We start from the raw sequence: 21051 nt of genomic DNA, 5'->3' as shown, positions 1-21051 counted from the left end.
TTTATCTCATTTGTTGTTTTGTAGGCAACTTTATCTTTATCTTTGTTCTCATCATCACAATAATTTTTCTTTTTGTTGTTTATTTATTAATGAGATATGGAGTCCTTTTCCTTTTCCTTTATCTTCTTCATCTTTGTCCTGCTCTTCAATTTCAATTGCATTTTCATAGCATCAAAACCCACCTCTTCCACCTGTCATTTTCCGGCAATCTTTAACTTCGGTGATTCAAACTCCGACACCGGTGGCTTGTCTGCAGTTTTTGGTCAGGCTCCTCCTCCTCATGGCGAATCTTACTTTCACCACCCTGCCGGACGCTACTGCGACGGCCGTCTCATTGTTGATTTCATTGGTATGGATTTTTCTTCCACCTTTATTTAAATGCATAATATCCATTCGGCTTCTTAGATAAGGGATAAGGGATCAACGTCAATTATGATCTTAAACTATTAAAATCATTAATCAGATCTCTAAATTAATAAAAACTCATTAATTGAATTTCTCGTATAGAGTAAAGATTAAATTGCTGATTTTTCTTATTTCAGAAATCTAATTGATAATTTTAATATTTTAGAATTTTAATTGAATTTAAAGCTTTAGATTAAGGATAAAATGGGTATAATGCCTCTTATTTAAATTAGAAAAGCTTGCCTCCATTAATTTATGTTCACTTTTATCTAGGAATAATTTGACCAAAAAGTAATGGATAAAGTTTAAAAATAGTTTTCTCCCGTTTTCTTTTTACTATTTCTGCATACCAATGTCCTTTAAATTTGAATCTTTTAGGACACGTGTCCATTTTATCTACAAATTTAAGGATGGATAAGGGTCATGTTACATGTATAATTTTTAAGCATTACCAGTATTTTTGTAGATTTCTTAATTCACTTCAAATGAAAATATTATTCCGACTAATTTTAGTGGTTAATTAGATTATATATTTATTTTTTTGTGATTTTCTGGGTTAGCATAGTTTATGGTTTATTTTAAAAATTAAGTAAAACAATCGGAATAGAAAATTATAATCATTCATTTCTTTTGAAGCAATAATATAATATTATACTTTATAGATCTTGTAAGTTTTATTCCTTACCATTTATTTATTTATTTTTTATTGTTTTATCAAATAAAATATAAGCATTTTTATATAATGTTATATTTTTGTGCTATTGTGGATCTCGTAAAGTTTTATTCCTTACTATTTATTTATTTATTCTTATTTTATCAAATAAAATATAAGCATTTTTATAATATGTATAATGTTATGCATTTTCTTTGAATCATTTAAAAAAATTATAAATATTAGTTAATGAATTAAAAAAGATTAAAAAATCCGAATTAAATAAAAATATTTTAGGGTCGTTCCATTTTAATTTTGGATATCAAAATATGAATCCAAGTATTAATTAATTTTCTAGCTATATGTTATAGCTAGACAAAATCATGTGAACAAATATGTACTTAGTAAAAGCATATAGTATAATATATTGTCCTTTTAATTAGATATACGAGGTTGATATTAATTAATGTTGGCATTGGTTTGAGTAATTAAGACCATTAAATTGCTGACAAATTATTATTTTCTTAAGAAAATATTTCCTGTTTTCCAAAAAGCATGTATTTCCTGTTTTTTTAAAAAGCTATTTTTTTATGTGTAAAAACAAACAGAAAGTCACTAACCAAACATCTAAAACTCTCATTTTTTAAGTTAAAAGGCAAACCAGAACATAAAAAAGAGAGCAATCAAACACCTCCAAAATCTAAATTTTTAAATTAACCGAATTATAAATATTTTTTGACCAGCAAATTGACTCTCTTATCTTTAAGTGCAAATTGCACAAAACATATATTTAAGAGGAAGTGTTTTTTTACTCTATTTTCAACTCTTGTTTACCTTTTTATAAATAAAAAGTAGTTTTAAAAGTAAGGAATCGTTACCTTTTGGAAAAGTAGATTTTTCCAGTAAACGCAAGTAACGAAACGGGGCCTTAAATTTACAAACCTTTCGAACTATATATATGCACAGTCTTGATCACATACACCTTAATGAGCATGTAGCATTTGCTTATTTATCGTTAGATCTAGGCTTATTAGAACTCTAAGGTGGAACAAGCTTTTTTTTTTTTTTTTTTCCCCTAAAATTTAACAATTATTGAATCTATTTTTATGTTTTTCCTAATAATGTGGTCTTTTCTATAAAGTACATTAACACATTTTCCTACTTGAAAATGCAGCAAAAAGTCTAAAATTGCCATATCTAAGTGCATACTTAGACTCAGTAGGGAGCAACTATAAACATGGAGCAAACTTTGCAACAGCAGGATCCACAATTAGACCCCAAAACACTACTCTTCGACAGAGCGGTTTCAGTCCCATTTCTTTGGATGTTCAATGGAATCAATTCAATGATTTCCATCGTAGATCTCAAATTGTTCGTAAAAGAGGTATTTCATTAGTTCTTAATTTACTTATTATTCAATAATTTAGATCCTTAATTAATTAATTAATTAATGTGGTTCAGGAGGAATTTACAAAGAATTATTGCCTAAAGCTGAAGATTTCTCGAATGCTTTATACACATTGGATATTGGTCAAAATGATCTTACTTCTGGCTATTTCATGAACTTGTCTACTACTCAAGTTAGAGCTTCTGTTCCTCAACTGCTCCAACAATTCAAGAATATTGTTTCGGTTAGTATATGGTCGGATATTGTTGTCTTAAAATGGTCACTCAACTTCAATTTATTTCAATAAAATCATTTAATTTTGATTTTTCTTTGAATTAAGTAATTCTAGTCACTTCATCAGCAAAAAGACACTGAAAAAATGACGTGACTGCCACATAGCAGTAGTCAACTTCCACCGCTTACCAAAACGACACATGGCTACCACCTAGCTAACCGAAACGACACGTGTCAGCTAGCTGGCAGCCACGTGTCATTTCGCTCACCTAGTGGTAGCCATGTGTTGTTTTGATCAGTGGTGAACATTACCTATGTGGCAACCACATTATTTTTGGTGTTCTGCTCTTGAAGTTGTCAAGGTGACTTAATTGACACAAAACTCTAAGTTAAATGATTTTATTTAGACAGATTGAAGTTGGATTCCCATTTTGATATAAACATTAACATTCAGTGACTAATGATGCAAGTACTCCATAAATGGTGTTTTTAACATAGTTAAAAAAGGGATAATAGCCAAATTTAACTCTAACATTTCAAGCAATTGTAAATTTAGTCTTAAAGTATGAAATAGTTTAAATTTAACCTAAGGTTTCCAAGCATCATCAATTTTAGCTCTGCCCTATCAAAAATTTGAAAAGACTAGCTTGCCTCTGTCAAATCGGATTTTCCAAACAATTTTACACTAAATATTTTAGACATAATTGATATTTGGAAGGTCTGAAGTCACAATTAAATACCAGCCAAACCAATTTTTTTCTAATTTTCCATGGCTAAAATTGATCTTGATTGAAAACGTTAGGATTCAATTTGCATTATTTCATACGTTAAGACTAAATCTGTTCTTCTGTTACAGTACATATACGGTCAAGGAGGGAGGAACTTCTGGATTCACAACACAGGGCCATTTGGGTGTCTACCATATGTTCTAGATCGCATCCCACTCTCAGCAGCAGAAATAGACAAAGCAGGCTGTGGAATTCCATTTAATAGAGTAGCTCAATATTACAATCATGGCTTGAAAAAAACCATTGCCCAATTGAGAAAGGAATTGCCAAAATCATCTATTACATATGTTGATATTTACTCTCTCAAATACAACCTCATCGCCCAACCGACAAAGCACGGTACCTAAAAAGAACCCCGAACTTCTGTAAATGTCTCGTTAGCTTTCTGAACTTGTCCAATTTTGCAGGGTTTAAGGAATCGGTGAGAGCATGTTGCGGACACGGCGGAAAGTACAATTACAACAAGAATATAGGGTGTGGAGGCAAAATTACAGTGAAAGGGAAACAAATTATGGTAGGAAAACCATGTAAAGATCCATCAGTTTGGATAAACTGGGATGGAGTTCATTATACTGAAGCTGCTAATAAATGGATTTTTGAACAAATTGTTAATGGTTCTTTTTCAAACCCACCTCTTTCTTTGGACATGGCTTGCCATAGGAACTCTTGATCATATTGAGAATTTGGATTTACCAAATCAATCCAATGGTTAGATTCACCTAATTTTTTCTTTTCTCTATCATTGAACTCAACAATGTACTACATTTTCTTGGCATTGAATAAGAAAAAGGATCTGATGTTTGGTGTTACTGTTAGCTGTTTACATTTTGTTGTTGTGGATGGAAGTTAACGGATTTTCTTTCTGAAATAGCGGTTAATAGCTGTTTCTTGATTCTAATCAAACACTTATGTTATGTAGTGTTTGGATATCACTCATGAGAGGTGACCTATATGAGGTAACCCGCATTGATAATTCTTTAGGAAAAACGTGTTGGTATTCCTCTAACAAAGATTAAATCTATATGAGGTTCGATTCGCAGTTTCCACTTTCCTTTGCTTTGGGCTTCATCATTAATAAATAAATGGGTTGATCCTCTATGTTGTGCACCTATTCATGAAGGATTTTCAGTTTGAGCATACAAGGTACTTGATGTTAGATGTGATTAACAGTAAATAGAAATAAAAAGAACAAAGTTTAGATAACTGAGGCATGTATTAACAGTCTCCTTAAGACAGATTTCGTCGCTATTGACGACCGTCTCGCGGGATACAACATATTACACAAACGAACTCTTATAGAGTGTGTATATTCATTGTCACTGAAGTAGAAAAACAAGATAGCATAACGTACATAGAGTAGAAATTATTCATAGAATATTTCTTTTTCCAAAAGTCTCTTAATTTGACGGTCTGTTTTATATAAGAAGAAAATCAGGAAGAAAAACACTCAAAGTTGATTTCAGATGCATTAGAGTTTAAAAGAAAGGAAAATAAAGGAAAAGAAGAACGCAAATCCAAATTGACTAACAAAATCTTCATGAGAGTCTAACGGCATGGACTAAACACTTCACCGAAAAAAACGTTAGGGGCTAAACAGTTCATCGAGAAAAAAGTTAGAAACTTTATCGTGTGTTTTTTAAAATACAGAGACTAAACAGTGTATTTTGTCAAAATATATAAACTAATAAATTAATTACCCATAATATTATCAAGAAGTTATATTTTGTCTTTCTTTCATCAAGTGTTATGGCAATAAAGTACTTTGAATATTAGATAATTAAGATTTCCCTAAATTCACTTTCGAGTTTTCCATCTCTCCTTTCAGATTTCTTTTCTTTTTAACCTGCTATTTTCTTCTTGCTCTGCCGATTAGTTTGCTCGTATGACCATAATGAGTGTCTTTTTTTTCAGTACTTATTTCTCTCCATGTTCTTCTTCCTTTTATGTTCTCTAACGTCTTAAATATTTTTGGGACCCTCTTGCTAAATGAAAAATTGGATTCTATTCATTAAAAAAAATTAATATTTTTAACTTAATTTTTAACATAATAAATATAATAAAAAATAATTAAATTAGATATTGTATAATAATAATAAAAAAATTGGACCCCTTAAAACTCTTAAAGCGTTAATTTTCTGGATAAGTTAACATCCATTTAATTTTTCACATAATAATTAATAGCAATAATATATTTAGATTTCTATAATAAAAAAATTGGGCCCTCTTAAATTTGGGACCGGGAGCGGGAGAGCTCTTTGTACACCATTCTGCTACTCCCCTGCTCATAATACTAATCAATTTCAAAATGCTCATGAATGCAATAAAACTGAAAGAATTCATGTGAAATTTCATCAAATATATTACAACTCTTTTGAAAAATATTGATACTTTTAATCAATGTTGTCAGAATCAGATAAAACATCAAACATTATTTATAACTAGTTTTTGACCCGTGCGATGCACGGATTCATCTTAACATATAAATATTAACAAAAATATAATCTAATAATTACAATTAATGATATAAAGTGCTATATAAATTAAATATTATTATTTTATTTTCACATTTACCTTAAATAATCTTTTTATAGATAAATATAATAATATAATTAAAATTAATATATTATATATTATATTATGTTTTTTATCAGTAAAAAATGAGGAAGTGACACCTCAGCTCCATCTTTACTATTTTATATTATATATAGATATGCAGAGAATTAGAGAGGTTTTAGAGATTAATTTAAATTATGTAGAACTTTTAGATATAGATATGCAGAGAATTAGAGAGATTTTAGGGATTAATTTAAATTCTATAGAACTCTTAGATATAGTACGAATAAAATAATCTTTTTATAAATAAATATAATAATATAACTAAAGTTAATATATTATATGTTTTATCAGTAAAAAATGAGGAAGTGACACCTCAGCTCCATCGTTACTGTTTTATATTATATATAGATTTGGTTATAGATCACTTGGTTTAACCAAACGACTCGGATTCGTCCGATCAAATAACGTAATAAATAAATAATATAATAATTATAAATATAGTTAATTTAAAATTAGAATTTAGGTATACATCGCTTTTGGAAATTGAAATTCCTAGTCCTTACACCATAAGCTGAAACTGAACTTCGTAAATGTAACATCGAGATATTTGGTCATCTTGATGTGAATATTGTTGAGGCTACTACTATTTGGATACTCATTTGGGCTAATTACAAATCTAACCCAACTAAAAGGGTCCATTTACGTATCTAACTCATTTTGCTTCAATCTCACCAAATTAGACACTTTCATCCCATTTGGACAAAAATACCCTTATTTTAATTCATCTTCTTCCTTAGACTCTTAACGTCTTCTTCGTCATCCCAAACCGACAAAAAGACAGTGGTTTATAGAGAGAATATATTATGTTTCGTTCAACCTTTGAAGAATTAGTGTCTGCGGAAGAGGATTAGGATAGAAAGCTCAAAAAATGAGAAAAAAAGAAAAAAAATCTAACAATTGAACTGCTGCGATGTCACATTTGTGACGAATTCGTCACAAATGCAACAAGAGTTGTCGCATTTGTGACAACAATTGTCGTATTTGTGACGAAATGCGACAACTATTGTCATATTTGTGACGAAATACGACAAATGCGACAATAATGGAGAAAAATAGAGAAAATTGAAACAATATTGTTACGGATGAAGAAAGAGGCAAGACCAGCGAAAAAAGCAGGCGTATAAATTAAAAACATACCATTTCTACGGGAAATTGAACATTATACTTCAATAATCTCAAAAATCGTTAACAATTGGTATCAGAAATTGAAGAAGATGAACCGAAGAAGAAGTTGAAACAAAGGAGAAGAAGAAGAAGGACAAGCAGAAGAGAAAGCGGGAGCAGGAGCAGATGGATCGATCGAAAAGAACTAAGGGTAATTTTGTCCAAAGTGAATGAAAGTGTCTAATTTGGTGAGATGGAAGCAAAGTAGATTAGATATGTAAATGAACCATTTTAGTTCCGCTAGATTTGTAATTAGCCTACTCATTTTCTGCAGAAAGAGATTTTTCTTAAAGATAAGAGTCGTATTAGATGGTTGGATACGGTAAATAAAAACATTGAATGTTTTCACCATTCCATTTTGGCCAACTTACGACTGGAATTCATGTGTTTAAGATTGACAAAGTTATTTCAACTCTTAAAGGGGATATGAGCAATCAAATTATTAGTTATTACATTTTAGTTTTAATTATGTAGTTTCTCAGAATTTTGAGAATGTAAATTATATTATTCCTTTCCCTTGTTGATTCACACACCTCTTAAATTTCCCACTAAATCAAGTCGAGCCGAGCTTTGGCCTGCTTAGGCTCAGCTCATCAAAAAATTGACGAGCTCACCATTCTGTTCGTGATGCTCACGAGCTGTTTGTGAAAATTATATATATTCTAGCTTAAATCATATTTATATTTACTTTAGAATAAATTAAAAAAAAAAAATCCTTATGGTTGCACCGTTTGTCAATTGTATGACTGTGACTTTTTTTTTTGTGATAACAAGATGAGTAGAGTTTCTTAATTTGCTAAAAATGATGATTTTTTAGGTTGACACTGTTAAAATAACCATTGACGACTTAAAAATTGTAAAATTCCAAGAATTGATGATATTCTAAGCAACTTTAATTCTTCAACTTTTTAATTTTGAGATCATTTAAGTGTTATTTGGTGAGAAGAGAGAATGTGAATGTTTGAAAGGAGAAAGCTCCGAAAATGATGGTTTTAGAAAATAAAAAATCTGATTCTGTTATAAATTTATACTAAACAACTCTAATTCTCGGAATATTGAGACCAACTTCCTACTGATGGATACATGTGGAGTATTTGCAACATTGTTGCCTAAGCCAGATTACTTTTCAAAAGCTTTCTATGCATATGACATTGGCCAAAATGATCTCACAGCTGGTTATAAGCTCAACTTGACTACTGATCAAGTTAAAGCAAATGTCCCTGACATCATTTCCCAATTCTCCAATGTTGTTAAAATAAGAATTTTAACTGTTTTAAATTTAAATTATTAGTCTGACGTACAGATAAGATAACGTTAAAATCTAGCCTTTGTTTTAGTCGGTGTATGAAAAGGGAGAAAGATCATTTTGGATCACATTAAATTGATTTGATACAATATTCACGATCAAAACTCTATAATGCACAATTTAATACTACAATAATCACAAACCACACATTTCTATAGGGTAAATAATTTATTACTCCCTTCTTTTTAATTTAACATACTGTTTAGTCTCCTTATTTTTGAAAAACATATTATAAGATCTCTATCTTTTGTCAATATTAATCCGTTGGTCCTTCTGTGTCACACCCGATACTAAACGACCTCAATCGACATCGGGCATGAAATAGAAGATTACAATCAACATTTATGAGTCTCTGAATTATCTAAATCCAATAAATGTCACATTTTTCAAGCATTCATCTCCAAATATATTTTAGACTAAATACAAATTCCTCTTACATTTAAGTGCCAAATATTACTTAACATAACCAAATCTCCAAATTTTTGCAAAGACAATTATCTTAACTTCTCCTATACTTTGCTCTTTCTCGCCTAAAACATTAAAACATTTAAAAACGTGAGACAAAAAATCACAGTAAGCAATTATCAACTACATAAATTAATTATACTCAAAATAACTATATCTATATTTTAATTTCCAAAATGCATCATATAAAATTCATATTCTTAAAAATGAATATTTTAATTCTAGGTAAGATTCAAGATCATCCTTACCGTTGAATGAAGGAATCTTCAGCTTCATATTCCCAAGACCTCTGTCTTCTCTGCCTTGTCCCTCGTGTTGCCAAACTCGTCTATCCCGATTATCACGTCGATTTTGTTCTTCGGTGTTGCGTGCTTCTAAAGCAACTCTATGATTCTCCTCAATCACATCCATATGCTCCATCAATCGGTTTAACAAGGTCAATACTTGTTCCTCCGCCATTTTTTTTCTCTACACAGAAAAAGAAACACAACCAAATAGATAATTTTGAACAAACACAAGAAAAAATTAATCCAAGCTCACAGTCCTCTCGGTGTTTCGCTCAATTCTTTGGCTTTTCGCTTTGATACGCTCACCACTCGTTCCCTTTTACCGCTCAATTTCTCTTATTGTGCTCTTTAAAGCACTCAATAGAATAAAATTCAGTTTCAAAACCCTGAAAGTCCAAACCGAAATTAAATCCTACAACCTAATAAGCAAAACGATAAACAAGAACGGATCGCAAATAAACAAGTCGATGACAAAAAAAAATGACGATATGAAAGAATAGAACAGAACAATAACTGTCTAATAGGAATGACAATTATTTAGAACAACTACTCTCTTTTTTTCAATCCATTCGAATTTTTTTTATGTTGCTTTGCCTTTTCTTTTTCTTTTCTTGAGTTGAAGAGAGTATCAACCCAGAATTATTACAATTATCTTTTCCCTCTTCTTTCTTATCACCCACTCAATTTGGAATTGTACAGTGGTGCGATTTAATCACTGCAATTTTTTTTTCCCGGAAAAACTTAGGAAAGCAGGTTAGGTTGATATGTAATCAAGGAATCAACTTTTGAAAATCCCCAAATCAAATATGAACCCTAATTTCAATTTGATGAAACCAATAAAGCAAAAAAAAAAAAACAAAGACAAAAAAAAATCAAAGAAAAAAACGGATAGGACAAAACCTGAAAAGTTAGAGCTCGGCTCTGATACCAAACTGATGCGAACCCACGAGGAATGGTACCTCGAAAATCCAACAACTAGATTTGATCTCCAAGAAAGCTAACGAATCAAGGTTGGATAGAAAAGAACCTTTGTAAAATGGAGTTGCAAAGACCAAATCCCAATCTCCAACAACCAAGAATAAAATCCGAATGATAAATTGAGATGGAAGAAAACCCCTGCAAAACAGAGTTGCAAAGACCTAATCCCTAGCCTAACTAACAAGGATTCGATTCCGAATTGTTCAGTTGTAGTGCCCCAAAGAACACAAGAGAAACCCTCACTTGAATCTCAAGAGAATAAATTCTAAACTTTAATTTCAATAAAAAACGTTGGCTGCCGATTATAACCTAAAATTAAAACTTAAATACCCAATTCTATTTAGCTATAGTCGGACGTAATGATCCTTACAAAAATAAAGAATAAAATAGGAAGCTAAGGGTATATTGGCAACTTACCTAATTATTAAATAAAACAAAACTAATTTTTGTTGGCATAGGAGTAATTAAAATAACAAAACCACGTTCCACTTCCATTTGTTGATAATTGGGGCAGAAGCCAAAATCGTCTAAGTCGTGCCTGTTAAAACACTTTTCCACATGATTTTGATTAGACAAAATTATTTAAGAAAATCTCCATGATAAAAATATTCCAACACAATTAAGTTTAATTGATTTGATTTAATTGTGCTAATGAGTTTGTTCAATGTTGAGTAAGTTAATTAACAAGAACAGAAACTGAACATCCATAAAGACAAAGTCAGCAGATGTAAGTCACACAGCCAGAGCTGAGTAAAATACAACTCAGCTTTGAGAAAGAAAATGTCTTCTTCAGAAAGGCTTGAAGGCGAAGCCGCTAAGTCAAGCTGAGTGGTTGTCAGGTCAGCATCAATGATCGGTCAACTTGCAAGACAAAGTCTGTCCATTTTCTGAGATATTCAGAAGCCACAGAAATCTGTCTGGAAGACTTTTCGAAAAGGAGCATGGATCATCTGACATCTACAAGAAGACAAACATGGCGTTTGACGAAGACAGAAGACAAGATTGGCCTGCAGCACTGAGTGCTAACTAAGAGTGACGAAAGGAGAACGTTTCTCCATAACGGCTATGTCGGGATTCAAATCAGTTGTGCCTCAAAGATCACTATAAAAAGACCAATCCATCACTTGAATCACAATAAGACAGACAAGAAAATCTTCATTAAGTCAATTCATTTGCAAAATCCAAAATAGAAGCTGTCTGAAAAGAAAAAGCAAGCTCTTACACCAACTCCTATTTTTGTGTAAAAGTCTAGAGTGATTTTATTCATCTAAAGTGTTCTTCACTCAGCGAGAATAAATTATGTATCATTTGTAAAAGGTTAGAAAAGAGAGGCTGAGTACTCGGTTATAGTACTCAGTGGTAGAGAAAGACCGAGTACTCGGTTATAGTACTCAGTGGTAGAGATAAGATTAAGTAGACGAATAGAGAACGGTACTCTTGCATACTCAGTTGCTATTGTAAACAGTTTGTGCTCTACCTTTAAAGAGCTCAGTAGTGGATTCAAAAAGCTCGAAAGGATTCCGGGGACTGGACGTAGGCGGAGAGGCCGAACCATGATAAGTTTGCTAAGTAACTTCTAACCCTTTATCCTTTGATATATATATATATATATATATATATATATATATATATATATATATATATATATTGCTTGCTAAATATTACTCAGTAAAACAACAACTTACATACGCTGAGCTGAGTAATCTGAGTGCTGAGTTGGAAACTGACTTAAGGGCTGCTTCCCAACTCACAATTGAAACAACTCTAGTTAACAGTTGACCAAAGCTTTCTCAAAACCTACTCAGCGGTGCTCACCTAGAGGCTGAGTAAAAGTATTAAATTTAAAATAAGTCAGCCTTAATAAAAAAAATTTATAATAGTTCCTAACCCCCCACCCTTTGGAACTAATATTGTCACGTTACACGGAACCAACAGTGCCCACGTCAATTCCACGCCACTTTTGTTATGGAGAAACAGAAGCCAAAATCATCTAAGCCGTGTCCACATCAATTTCCAGGCCTTAGGAAAACTTTTGAAATTATTGTTAAATCCTTGAGAACAAAGCCAATCAATCTTGAACATTCTCATGTGAACCCGAATGCTCCAATTGACCTCCATATTCACATCCCAGACTTGAAAGAGATACAACAATTAATGGACCATTAATTTCAGAAACTCCGCTTTTATCTGCGACGTCCATCACTTGGACCATATATGATTGAAGCTCCTCTTCGAACTGCTTGGCTCTTGCTCGGGTAACGGGTCCATCGGAAAGCTTTAATTGAGTGATGTGAGATCCCAAGTTTGAACTCTGATTTCTATTTTCATCACTTAGACCAAGGCCCATTCAAAGCAATGAAATGGGCCTGTAGAAATTGATGATAAATGCATAGAAAAAGAAGAGCTACCGTTAGAAAATAAAATTGGAAGAAAAATGAAGAAGACGAAGACATTCCATGTTTGCTGATAAAATCTATGTATAAAATGAGAAGGAGGAGAAGGAGAAGGAGAGGAGAAGAGGAAAGGAAGAAATGGGTAATTTAAATTTAATTCATGTGGGAATATCAACATCGATCAACAACTTTGTTGTATTAGCAATTTTTCTTGCTTTCGCTCTAGTCCGGGTTATGTTCGGAAATATCAATTATATTTAAAATATTGATTCTATTACTAATATAGTTATAAACAACCTGTCGAAATAAAAATATTTAAATCTGCCAGATACAAATTAATCGCAAAAAGCTGCATAAACTGCTTACATTTTATTAAAGCAGGTATAAACTGTTGGTCCCTTGTGAGGTGATATTAGTTCCAAAGGGGGAGGGGGCACAGTGAATTGAACTATTGGTTAATTTTAACCTTGAATAAATTTCTCACTTGGCTTGCACAACTTTATTATGCACAGAGGCAAAATAATTAAAATCAGAGGCTAGTTCGCAATAAACAGAGGAGGCTGTTTAAGGGAGCAGTTCTGATCTTAATTATATATTTGAGTTTGCCTTTTTAGTTAGCCAAAGCTTATGTTTAAGTTATGTGATGCGTAATGAATAGATATACAACAGAAGCAATTTTTCAGTTATAACAGATCAGATATAGAGCATAAATAATCAGAAGCAATAGGTCAGAGGTTAGAAAATAGTTACTCAGCGGATTTATACTACTTTGGCCTCTAGCCTGCAACAAGTCCCTAGAATACCCTTTTCTGAGCTTTAATCCACTAAAGCACTCTTTCACGGGTAGAGCACAAAAATTTATACAAATAGATAGAGCCTCTGTAAAGTACCTTCCTCTAAAATCTCTCAACTACCTATACTTCTACTGCTTACTTATAACCAAAGCAAGCAATAAAGCTCCTAGAATACTATTATGATTGTACCATGCCTCAAGTTTAACATGATATAATTTAGTAAATGATTACTATGAGGTTGCTATTAGGTTCTTAGTATTTGAACACAGGATTAATATCTGAGTTGGATCGGCATAACGGTTAGCTAAGATCCACTGATGACTGGATTAGACGAACCGATAGTTCGGTCTAACCACCACCTATCTGGATCGCTCGCGGAGTGGAACTACTACAGAATCAAGGTTTTTCTTATGAATGATTAGAACAGAGTTAATGGCACATATGAGTAGAAGAATTCAATTGGATTGAATTCATTTTCAGTCTAGCCCAAACGGGAGAAATAATAAGGGCAAGTTCAATCTGAAGTTTAGTTTTCAATTTAATTAGATTAAATTGGAAATGTCAATTCAGAATATATATATATATACATATATTATTTGATAATATATATTTACATAGTTAGAACTTTATATTATAATTAGATGTTATATGTATAATTGTTTATGCCTTTTTGAATTGGATTGCGAGCGTACTAGTAATTTTATAGAAAAATTAGAAATCTCACTTCTAATCAAAGATTGTGTAAAGATAAAAGGACGAAAAACTTAAAGGTTCGAAATTAAAACCGTAAAGAAGATGGCTTAATAAGAATAAACGATACTGAATTGAGAATAAAATGCTTGAATACTTGAAATTGAAGGATTACAAATATAAGAAATTGAATTTGTAGAACTTGGAATTGAAAATGGAGATTGTAGCACTAAGGATTACAGAAATGGAGATTGTAGCACTAAGAATTTAGTCTGGTTTTTGTTGATTGTTATTGAGAGACTTTTTTTCTGTAGCAAAAATATGTATTTATGCTGTAAATAGTATGCAATTAATTGTCCATTAAGGAAGCTCCAAGTTTTAGCAAAAAAGTTTTATGTTTTAGCAAGAAAGTTCTGTAACTGCTCCCCTCCACTATCTCATTTCTTCTGTTAAATTCTATAAGTATGTTGTAGTATGCCCACCAAGTAAGTTCCACATTTCAGCAAAAAAAAAAAAGTTCTAGAACTATCAAGGAGGCTCTGTAATCTCTAAAGCAAGGTTGCTCCCAACTCATCTTGTTTACTAACTCTTATCCAACTCCCACTATGATCATCACTTCGAACAACGACATTTGCCAGAACATTTGGTAAATTACCAAATTAGCCAAAAACTTCATAGGTTACTGTTTCACCCACAATTATGTTGGTCTAATTGATGAGGGATAAACATTGGTAAGAGCCCAATAATAAAGCCCAACGAGATCAAGTAGCATATTTCCGAAACGAATTGGCCAAGACATGAAAGATTTAAAGTTCAAGGAGGCGAATGGTAAAAAAACCTATGAGTAGTCGTGTAGAAAGGTCAATATCCGTGAAAACAGGGAACTTGGGTAGTTTGCAAGCAAGTAGTGGGGAATGACAGTTATTGGCTCAAACATGGAGGTATTTAAGGGAAGAAATCGAAAAGAAATGGATCCAACTAAAACCAATCAACAAAATCAAATCAAAATCAAACTCAATCCAAATGGAATTCAAACAATCTCCAATTATGGACTTAGCTATTCCAGAGCCTTAGTTTATTCAATTTGATCAACTTTCAACTTGTAAGTTTTAGTTATAGTCTCGCAACAATGTCAACACTCAATCTTTTTCAATTCAATGCAAGCAATTCTACTTTTATTCTATTCTTCTGCATTATTTCAGTGTAGTCATAATCAGTCTTCTAGATTCCGCTAAGAACTCTAGGCTCTTTTATATCCTTTAAATCTTTTACACTTTCATTTTGATTAGAAGTTAGATCCAACTTATATTTTATAGTTTTTTCGCAAAGCTACTGGTAAATTGACAGTTTGAGTCTGATTTTTGTTGATTGTTGTTGAGAGACTTTTTTCTAATGCAAAAATTTGTATTTATGTTAATCATATGCAAGTAACTTCCCAACAAGAAAGCTCCATGTTTCAGCAAAAAAAAGTTCCACATTTCAGTAAGAAAGTTCTGTAACTGCTCTCCTCCACTATCTCTTTTCTATTGTTAAATTCTATAATTATGATGTATGCCCAATAAGAAAGTTCCATATTGCAACACTCCTTAATCTTTAAAGCAAGGTTGCTCCTAACCGTTCATATCCACTAACTCTTACCTAGCTCCACTACCTCCCACTATGACCATCACATCGAACAACTGCTGTATATTTGTGTATTTAATTTTACAACTAAAAATTTCAGCCAAAACATTTTGTAAATTACTAAATCGACGCAAAACTTCATACGCTACTATTTGACGCCTTTGGTGGTTGGTGTGCAAGCGTTCCAGTAGCTTTGTTTAAAAATAAAAAAAAGTAAATTCGATCTAACTTCTAATCAAAATGAAAGTGTAAAAGATTTAAAGGACATAAAAGAGTCTAGAGTTCGTATCGGAATCTAGAAGACTGATTATGACTACACTGAAATAATGTTGAAGGAAAGAAATAAAGTAGAATTTCTTGCATTGAATTGGATAAGATTGAGTGTTGATATCACTGGGAAACTGTAGCTAGAACTTATAAGTTGAAAGTTGATCAAATTGAATAAACTAAGGCTGTAGAATAACTAAAGTCCATAATTGGAGAATTGTTTGAATTCTATTTGGATTGAGTTTGATTTTGATTTGATTTTGTCAATTGGTTTGAGTTGGATCTCTTTCTTTTCGATTTCTTCCTTTAAATACCTTCCATGTTTGAGCCAATAACTGTCATTCCCCATTACTTGCTTGCCAACTTCCCATGTTCTTAGTAAGATCTTTCGTACAGTAAGTTCCGTAACCGTTTTCTTGGTAGATCCACTTGTCTTCTAATAAGATCTCTAACTGCCCACTATCAGTACTCCTTGCCTTGACTGCCACGTTCTCTATTTTTGCGGACGTTGTCCCCTCTACATGACCATTCATAGTTTTTTATTACCACCCACATTCTTGAACTCTAAACCTTTCATGCTTTGGCCAATTCGTTCCGAAAGTATGTTGTTCTCATTGGGCTTCATTCTTGGGCTCTCTCTCTCTTTTTCTCCTTTGAGCTCTTATCAACGTTTATCCCTCCTCAATTAGTCCAGTGTAATTGTGGGGAAAACAGTTACACAAATTTTGATGGAAATAGTAACTAATAAAATAATTACAGATTCAAGCCAGATTACCCGCTCGGCCCAAATCCCATCAAATTCTAATACAATATTTTATTTTAAAAGAAAATAATATATTACATATTACTATTTTCTAATAAAGTACATGTTTAATCAAATTGGATTTAATTAAAGGTATTTAAATTAAGAGCCCACATAATCTAAGTAAAATTAATATTGGAATTAATTTGTATAAATTAAATTAATGCATAGTTGGATGTATGTAATTTAATTTAGATTATGTTAAAGTTTTGTTAATTAGATTATTTTAATTAAAAAAATTAATTAACAAATTTTTTAAATGAAATTAAAGGGGTAATGTGTGAGATTTTTAAGAAAAAAACTACCCAACCCTTATCCCCTTAACTCAAAATTAGTTTTGCTTTCAGAGATAATTGAGAAAAAGAAGAATGTTTCTTTGTTCTTATTCTAAGAAGCAAAACCAATTCCCGTACTGCACGATTTCGGCTAGAAGGTTAATTTGAGTACAAGGATTTGATATCGATAGCAAGCTACTATTCGTATTCCGCAAGTGATGAAGTAGAGGGAGTTCGCCTTTTCAACTCCCTCATCTCGTTCAAAGGGACTTTCTTACTCTGTCGTAGGTGAAAGGTATTTTTTTTAAACCTTAATCTTAACAACATATGGTAGATCCTTTTAAATCGGTATTTTATTTACTTATATATGTTTTTTGAAACCATTAAAACATGTTAAAATTACATCAGAAACAGCGGAAGCAATGCTGGAACTCGAATCTGGCCCACAGGCTGAGACACATGTGACACAACTACCTCGTAGGTCTGGTAGAATTAGTTAAGGCCCGGAGAAATATGGATTTCTAGTAGGAGATGAAGAAGAGGTTCTGGTATTAGACGATGAACCTATGACCAAGTGTTGACTTTGGTTGATCCACTAGAAAGGATAAAACCAAGGGTACATTTGGGTCTTAAAGAAGAAATTTTCTTTTTCAATCTCCAATCTCTGTATATTATTAATATTGTATCTTAGGTTTAGAGTCAACAACTATGTATTTATAGCTAGGCTAAATCTAAAATCCAAACCATAACTCTAACCCTAACTATTAGGTTACGGGTAGACAATAAATGAATCGGTAAATGGAGCCACCCGTTTATTCAATTTATTCCTATATTTATATATATATAATTTTCTTTGATTAAACATAAAAATTCATACATTAATTTGATAGAATATTCATGATGAAAATAAAATGTCACACTTTATTACTATAATAAACAAAAATCACACATTTCTATATGGTTTTATTTATAAGATAAAAAGAAAAGGCTTAGACCAAGGCCCATTCGAAGCAACGAAATGGGTCGGTAGAAATTGATGATAAATGCACAGAAATAGAAGAACAAATATGGAAAGGAACAAATATGAGAAGAGAATAAGAAAATTTAGCCCTTGTTTGGGAGGAGGTTAATGAGAGTAAATAGGGGTAATGGAACCCTAAGAATTAAGTTAATTTTGTTTGGGAGTTATTTTTTGAGAGTAAATAGAGGTTAATGGGGTTAAATATTTACTTCCTCTAACCTCCAAACTCTAACCTCAATGGAAGTAACCTAAAGTTTTTTAAAATTTCTTGTCCCTGCATACTAAATTTAACATTCATTCCCCTCCATATTTAAACTCTCAAACGAAGTTAAACATTTAACCTAATTTACATCCTATAAACTCACAAACAATGTTAATTTTTAACTTTCTTTTCCATCACTTTCCTTCCCTTTTCATTATCTCCTTTAACTCTCACCTCAGCAGAATGGAGTTATGGATTACGGTACAATAGAAAAAAAAGGAAAAAGAAAAGAGACAAACGAGAATGAAAAGCAAAATGGTAAAAAATGATGGATATAACTGCCAATTTGACATAAGTAAAATAAATTATGGAATTTTTTATAATATTATTAATAAAATTACTTTAATGTAAAATACATGAAGTGATATGCATTAATTATAAAATTTATTTGAAACCTCATGTTTGGTGTAATTTCCTCAAAGAAGAACTACTGTTAGAAAATAAAATTGGAAGAAAAATGAAGAAGACGAAGACATTCCATATTTGCTGATAAAATCTACGTATAAAATGAGGAGGAGAAGGAGAAGAGGAAAGGAAGAAATGGGTAATTGAACATGCTGGATTGGACTTTGCTGTATACTCGAGGATTTATCTATTAGGGTATGATCTCCAATTTATCAATTGATTTTGTATTTTCAACTGCAGGCTCAAAATTAGGGGATTGATTTTGTATTTTCAACAGCAGGCTCAAATTTTTTGTTCCTGTTGCAATTCTGTCACTTTCAATCATAGTGCCGGTCAATTGGACCTCTATGCCTCAAACTACCTTAGAGGATGGCCCTTATCCTAGTCATATGCCTCAGGATAAGCTCTCTATAATGAATATCGCTGATTCATCAATTTACATTAATTCAAGAATTTTATTTATTTATTTACTTTGGGTTAGGTGTTGGTTACAAATGTGCCACGAAACTGTGATGAATCAGTTAGTGATAGTGTCCAAAAATTTGTCCAACTCAATCATCCAGACCACTATCTCGGCTCATCAGGTTTATATATACATGTTGTTAGGAGGAATTAAGGTACATATTTAGATGATTTATTCTTTCTTTCCTTAATTTGAAACATGATTTGCTGCAGCTTGTTTATAATACAAAAAAAACTGTAGGTTGTTGGTTGTTCTCCTCTCTAATGACTGTGAATTTCTTCATCATACAGACTCATTTTCTCGGTCTTTGCGGTCGAGTGTAGAAGCAATTGATCATTATACAACAGAGGTTGAGAAATTATCAGAACAAGTACTTTCCTTCCTTTAGCTGTACATATACATACATGCTTTTCTTTTTTATACAACCTTACAAAAATTAAATGATTTCCAGATATCCATAGAGAGAGATACAGTTGTCACTGTCAGCAATTCAAACTCTATAATACCAGCAGCATTTGTTTCCTTCCAATCAAGATTGGGAGCTTCTGTTTGTGCAGAAACGCAACAGACAAGAAATCCAAATTTATGGCTAACCGAATGGGCTCCAGAGCCCCGTGATATATACTGGGACAACCTTGCAATTCCATATGATTCATTTGCAGTCAGAAAACTTACGATCTGGGTTGCATTTTTCTTGCTTAACGTCTTTTTCATGGTTCCTATTTCAATTGTGCAGTATCTAGCATACAGTAAGCACGCAGTCTTTAAGTTCCCTTTCCGTAAAAAGTGAGTATTTATTCTTTTCTACATTTGAATTGAATGTATAATCTTTTTTTAATTGACTTTTATCTGATATCTATCTCTTGTAGGAAAGTTGTGATGATGGTCATTGTAGCGGTTCTTCCAGGAATTTCTCTGAAGATCTTTCTCATATTAATACCTTCAATATTGATGAAAATGTCTAAATTCGAAGGATTCACCAGTATGTCGCGGCTGGAGAGAAGATCTGCATGTAGATACTAGATTTGGATTCAACACCATGGAGCAGCAAATACAAGTTTATTTCTTACTAGGTCTTTTTTATGTAGTGGTTTCTCCCATCTTACTTCCTTTCATAATAGTATTCTTTGGGCTGGCATATGTTGTGTATCGTCATCAGGTAAATTAGTTGAATTGTCCTGTCCTGTCCATCCAAAATACCAAATTACTTGAATTGAAATTTTTTTTTTGGATGTTGTAGATTATAAATATGTACAATCAAGAAGATGAGAGTGCAGCAGCATTCTGGCCTGGTGTCCATGTCCGCATAATTGTAATATTAGTTTCCTCCCAACTGCTACTAATGCTATTAATCATAGCCAAGGGGGCAGAGCCTGCTCAGTTTCTTACGTTGCTTATTACACTTGCAGTATTCACAATTTTGTTCCATATTGTCTGCAAACAACGTTACAAACCTGCTTTTGTTAGATATTGTCATCAGGTCCCGAATTTACCTTTATCTACAGAATTATTCTGATTCTTTCTATCACAAGTAGAACATAGAGTATATGCTGACATGTTTCACCCTCTTTATGCAAAAAAACTTGTAGGAAGCAATGGGGAAAGAAACCAAAGAAAAAGAAAGGGAGCCTAACTTCAACTTGAAAGAGTTCCTGCAGAGTGCATATATTCACCCTCTTTTTCTTTGGTTTCTTTCCCCATTGCTTCCTACAAGTTTTTTGCATAAAGAGAGTGAAACATGTCAGCATATACTCTATGTTCTACTTGTGATAGA

The 21051-nt window shown here is 32.1% G+C and overlaps 1 protein-coding gene and 1 pseudogene across 1 annotated transcript; both read left to right on the top strand.

The window, feature by feature from the left end:
- LOC136231185 (alpha-L-fucosidase 3-like) lies at window positions 1-4275 on the top strand. Its single transcript, XM_066020494.1, has 5 exons — window positions 1-349; window positions 2232-2441; window positions 2519-2688; window positions 3535-3805; window positions 3874-4275. The coding sequence occupies exons 1-5, from the start codon at window positions 97-99 to the stop codon at window positions 4134-4136; spliced, it is 1167 nt and encodes a 388-aa protein (XP_065876566.1). The 5' UTR covers window positions 1-96; the 3' UTR covers window positions 4137-4275.
- A 4046-nt stretch (window positions 4276-8321) lies between these two features.
- On the top strand, window positions 8322-21047 carry LOC136229691 (calcium permeable stress-gated cation channel 1-like; annotated as a pseudogene).
- Window positions 21048-21051: the final 4 nt, after the last annotated feature.

The sequence above is a fragment of the Euphorbia lathyris genome, chromosome 5 (genome assembly GCF_963576675.1).
Source record: "Euphorbia lathyris chromosome 5, ddEupLath1.1, whole genome shotgun sequence".
NCBI lineage: Eukaryota > Viridiplantae > Streptophyta > Magnoliopsida > Malpighiales > Euphorbiaceae > Euphorbia > Euphorbia lathyris.
This window is presented reverse-complemented; position numbering and strand designations above follow the sequence as displayed.

What these genes read in the sequence shown, in the direction of transcription:
- LOC136231185 (XM_066020494.1), top strand. Translation starts at nt 97, where the DNA reads ATGGAGTCCTTTTCCTTTTCCTTTATCTTCTTCATCTTTGTCCTGCTC. An exon ending in TCTCATTGTTGATTTCATTG is followed by an intron (nt 350 to 2,231) that starts GTATGGATTTTT and finishes TTGAAAATGCAG; the next exon opens with CAAAAAGTCTAAAATTGCCA. An exon ending in CGCCCAACCGACAAAGCACG is followed by an intron (nt 3,806 to 3,873) that starts GTACCTAAAAAG and finishes CCAATTTTGCAG; the next exon opens with GGTTTAAGGAATCGGTGAGA.